Source organism: Cibotium barometz, chromosome 4 (genome assembly GCF_041138505.1).
Source record: "Cibotium barometz isolate CiBa-2024 chromosome 4, ASM4113850v1, whole genome shotgun sequence".
Lineage (NCBI taxonomy): Eukaryota > Viridiplantae > Streptophyta > Polypodiopsida > Cyatheales > Cibotiaceae > Cibotium > Cibotium barometz.
The window spans coordinates 22,813,341-22,817,798 of NC_141049.1; the positions used below are offsets into that span (position 1 = coordinate 22,813,341).

Genomic DNA, 4,458 nt, shown 5'->3' on the forward strand with positions numbered 1-4,458 from the left:
TCATGCATGTTCCTTTAGGTGAAAATATTTGTAATCATGCACACATACTCTTTTTATTACATTATGATTTTTATAACATTGCAAAGCATCATGTTGGATTTTACTAATGTACTTGAGGTAACTGTTTTTGTTGTGTAATGGTTTATGGGTGCACACTCTTTTTATCACATTATGATTTTTATAACATTGCAAAGCATCATGTTGGATTTTACTAATGTACTTGAGGTAACCGTTTTTGTTGTGTAATGGTTTATGGGTGCACACGCCAACACGTTGGTTATCCTCCATTGGGAAAAGATACCACAACATTTTTCTTTAAAAGCATGAGTAGGAAGCTCATGGAGGTTTATGTCATATCTTTTGTTGTGAAAGGGAGTGGAATGCTACTTGATTGAAACGCTGGAACATACACCACTTGTGTGGAGGGTGGTTCCATGAGATAAGCATTCAAGTCTTAAAAACATAAAAATGCTACTTTTTAGTTGTAAGGGTACCTCTTAAAAATGTCAAGAGTATTGGAGACATTGGTTGACTCCCAAGTGTGTGTGTGCAATGTGTGTGTGCAATGTACAAGGTTAAATGGGTGCAAAAAAGAAGATGGAAGTGGGATGGTATAGGTTCATTTAATGAATGCAACAGATGTTAAACAATGATCCAAAAGCACAAGAAATGTTCCACAACCGCAAGAGAGGAATTAAGGACTAGTGGAGAGGTGGGATGATGTATAATTTGGGCAACGACATAGAATTTGATGTGGAAATATTATCATTAAGCTGAAATGAGAGTTAGGCCAGAAATTATGATGGAAGGATGATCGGAAGGATATTCTAAGGGTACGAAAAAAATGTGATGTCAACACAACATAAAAAAAAGTTAAATTAGGATATATACAGAGCCAAGGTGGGTGTGGGTGTGTACTAATGCAACACCCCTTTCAAAATCGATTCGTCCTTTGTGTTGTCCCTACAAATTGGAGATGCTAGACAAGGATGGGTGAGGAAGTCCCCAATCAATCAACATCTCCCCTTGTTTGATTTCCATTTTCGTAGGACCCTTCTATGTGTAAAGGAACAACACCCACCCATCCACCAATAAAACCTTGGACAAGGAGGTGTGAAGAAGTTTCCCCTTGTTTGATTCCATTTTGCTAGGGCGCTTGGGCGTGTGAAGGGCCGGTAGTATGAACGTGTGTGTGGGTGATGCATAGGAGCCGGCACCGCCCAAGGGCCCAGGGGGAGGGGGGCCAATCCTCTTAGGGCAGGCAAGGGTGGGACCCACAAGAGTGCCAGCCCGGCCGAGGGACAAAAGGAGCGGGCTGGCAGAAATAGCCAGAGCCAGGCTTTTCCCCATTTTTATAAATATACACAAGGTTGATGAAGATAAGCACCAACCCCTTCCGCGTGCCATATAAGCTCTCGGACAGAGGCCTACCTCTCCCCACTGCCTAGCTCTTAGCTTTCGCTTCTCTGCTTTTCTCTCACCCCCCACCATGCCTATCCGCAATGTTGCTGTCGGACGCTACGAGGAAGCCACCCACCCCGACACCCTCAAGTGTGCCCTCGCCGAATTCATATCCACCCTCATCTTTGTCTTTGCCGGAGAAGGCTCTGTCATTGCTTACGGTAAATGCATTGTGAGCACTCACTCGAACAGAAGCCTTGCATGATGTGACCATCTGCTTTACACCCCTTTTGCCTCTTTACTGTAGCTTTTACTCCTTTCTAATCATGCCTTATATAAGGTTGTGGATAAACTATGGTGTTTTCTTTTGGGTTGTTGTTGTTGCAGCGAGCCTTACAAGTAATGCGGATCTGACCCCGGAGGGGTTGGTAGGGGTGGCCATATGCCATGGGCTGGCGCTGTTTGTGGCGGTGGCGATCGCGGCCAACATATCGGGGGGCCACGTCAACCCCGCCGTCACCTTTGGGCTGTTCGTCGGCGGCCACATCACCCTCCTCAAGGGCATCCTCTACTGGATCGCCCAGCTCGCCGGAGCCGCCATCGCGTGCCTTCTCCTCACGCTTGTCACAGACGGTGCCGTAAGTATCCTCCTCTCCCTAGTACACACCAATTAACACATAATAATAATAATGACAGTAATGAGATCATTCGGTTATGGGATTGAGGAAACTTGTCAATTGCCCTGAACAAGGTAATTTTGGAGTACAGCCCACTATGTGTAACCGCACTCAATATTTATTTGCAAAAGCATTGGTAGTGGCAATCAAATGAAATGTGTTACATGAACATGCCAATATATTGCTTATTGACATAGTGCCAATCTAATAAGATGTGTTACAAGAACATGCCAATAGTTGTCAGTAGTCAGTGCTCACAAACAAAAGAAGAGGTTTAATGTAAGGTGAAAGTGTCCCAAAATAAAAAATAAAAAAAAAATCAGAGGTTTAACGTTGGAAGGGTGGAAACTAAAGGTTTAATGTTTTATTAATGTTTCTTAAAAGGTTTTCAAAGGCTTAGTTATGCAATTGAAGGTTTTGTAAAATTTTGGATCTCACAACAACGGTGATGCAATGAGAAATGAATTAATGGAACTTGTAAAGGGGAAACAATGGATGTTAACCGTGCAGAAGATTGAATTAGAGGATTTAAATTTTCTTTTGAATTGGGTTATGTGGTTTTGAATTGGGTTGTGTGTGTGTGTTTTGTGTGTGTGCAGACCACCTCACCGCATGCATTATCGACAGGGGAGCCAGTGTATGGGGCACTGATACTGGAGGTGGTGATAACGTTTGGGCTAGTGTACACAGTGTATGCAACTGCAGCTGATCCAAGGGCCAAGGGGAACGTGGGCATCATTGCGCCCCTGGCAATAGGCCTCATCGTGGCCGCCAACATCCTCTTCGCAGGCGCCTTCGACGGGGGTTCCATGAACCCCGCTCGCTCATTTGGTCCGGCTTTGGTATCATGGGACTGGACCAACCACTGGATCTACTGGGTGGGCCCCCTCCTCGGTGGGGCCCTCGCTGGCATCGTCTATGAAGTCCTCATCATGGCCCCCGAGCCCACCCACCAACCCATCTCTGATGACTACTAAATACCCCCCACCCCTCCTAATAAGTTACTCTTCTAATGGCTTAGCACACTGTGCATTGGAAGATAACCCAAGCTTTCTCATCCCCTGCTTGTCTTTGAATTTGAAGGAATTAGCAAGTTGGTCTGAAAATCAATTGAAGGTCGCGTAGGTGATCGGTTGAAGCTAGATTTTGCGAGTTAGGCAGTCACCATGGCTGTAGTTAGTGGGAGTTAGCAGTTGTTTAAAGCCAGGCAACTGGTGGAAGTCAGTGAGTTCTTCGTGGTGGGGCAATTCACAGTTAGGTTTCGAAGATTGGTGAATAAGCCATAGTCACTTTGGAAGTTTGATGTTAGATTTGATGAATTTAGCAACCTGGTTAGAAGATTGGAATTGAACCAGATCGGTTTGGAAGCGGGAAGCTTTACAAGATTAGAGTTTGAAGTCAATTTGGTGGTGCTTTGTACAACAAGTGCTATTGGTTTCCATCATTGTTTAGTCATTTTAGGAGCTTGTGAGGTTGTCCAACCCTTTGCATTTCGTATCCATTGAGCCATCCATGTATCAACCATCCCTGATTATTTTCATAAAGAGAGTTAAATGGATCATAAGGTGGTGGGACATCATTTGGTGTAGAATAATTGGGAGATTGAAATCCTGTATAGGAATCTCCATCTTTCATGTACTTGTGATTGGTTTTTTCTGTAAAGAAGTTTGGGTCTGCAATTGATTCTGTGCAAAAGCTAATTTTGATTCGGTACAATCTTATTTGTGATCCCAAAATACTAAATGGGTGAGCATCATTACATACTTTCTACCCACCGCACAGTTTTTAATGAATCCGTACACCCATCATTAGGACTTTTCTATTGCTAGTTCAAAAGTAGTCTCACTCAAACTTCAAAATAATCTACTGCCTTTCTGTTGAATATATTTATGTGTTACCTCCACTTCAAGCCTCACTCTGTCATATGCAATAATAAAGCATTCACCATATTATAAGCATCCATTGACTTGAGCCATGGCACTTCTTAACTCCCAATCGATCAAATTTGTGTTGGATTGATGGTCCAGATTTTCCTTTACAATAAAAGGCTCTCTCTCTCTCTCTCTCTCTCTCTCTCTCTTCCCCCCCCCTCTCCCTCTCTTTCATAGAGAGAGAGACACACACACACTCTCACTCAACAAAAATTACTACCCACCTCCCATTATTGAGTGAACACACACACTCACTCAACAAAGATTACTGTCCACCTACAATTCAATAAAGAGGAGAGAGAGAGAGAGAGAGAGAGAGAGAGAGAGAGAGGTGGAAATATATGTTGGGCTTGGGTGAATTTAAATGAGACAAAGCCAGCCGGGGTGGATTTACCCTTGAAAAGAAGCTTCAAAAAGTAACGACTCTCCTAAGACGATAGAAAGAGCGA

The 4,458-nt window shown here is 43.6% G+C and overlaps 1 protein-coding gene across 1 annotated transcript; it reads left to right on the forward strand.

The window, feature by feature from the left end:
- Window positions 1-1,400: 1,400 nt before the first annotated feature.
- LOC147639044 (putative aquaporin TIP1-1) lies at window positions 1,401-3,759 on the forward strand. Its single transcript, XM_086786724.1, has 3 exons — window positions 1,401-1,622; window positions 1,789-2,039; window positions 2,678-3,759. Exons 1-3 carry the CDS (start codon window positions 1,490-1,492, stop codon window positions 3,053-3,055), a joined length of 762 nt encoding a protein of 253 aa, XP_086642850.1. The 5' UTR covers window positions 1,401-1,489; the 3' UTR covers window positions 3,056-3,759.
- The last annotated feature ends 699 nt before the right edge of the window (window positions 3,760-4,458 follow it).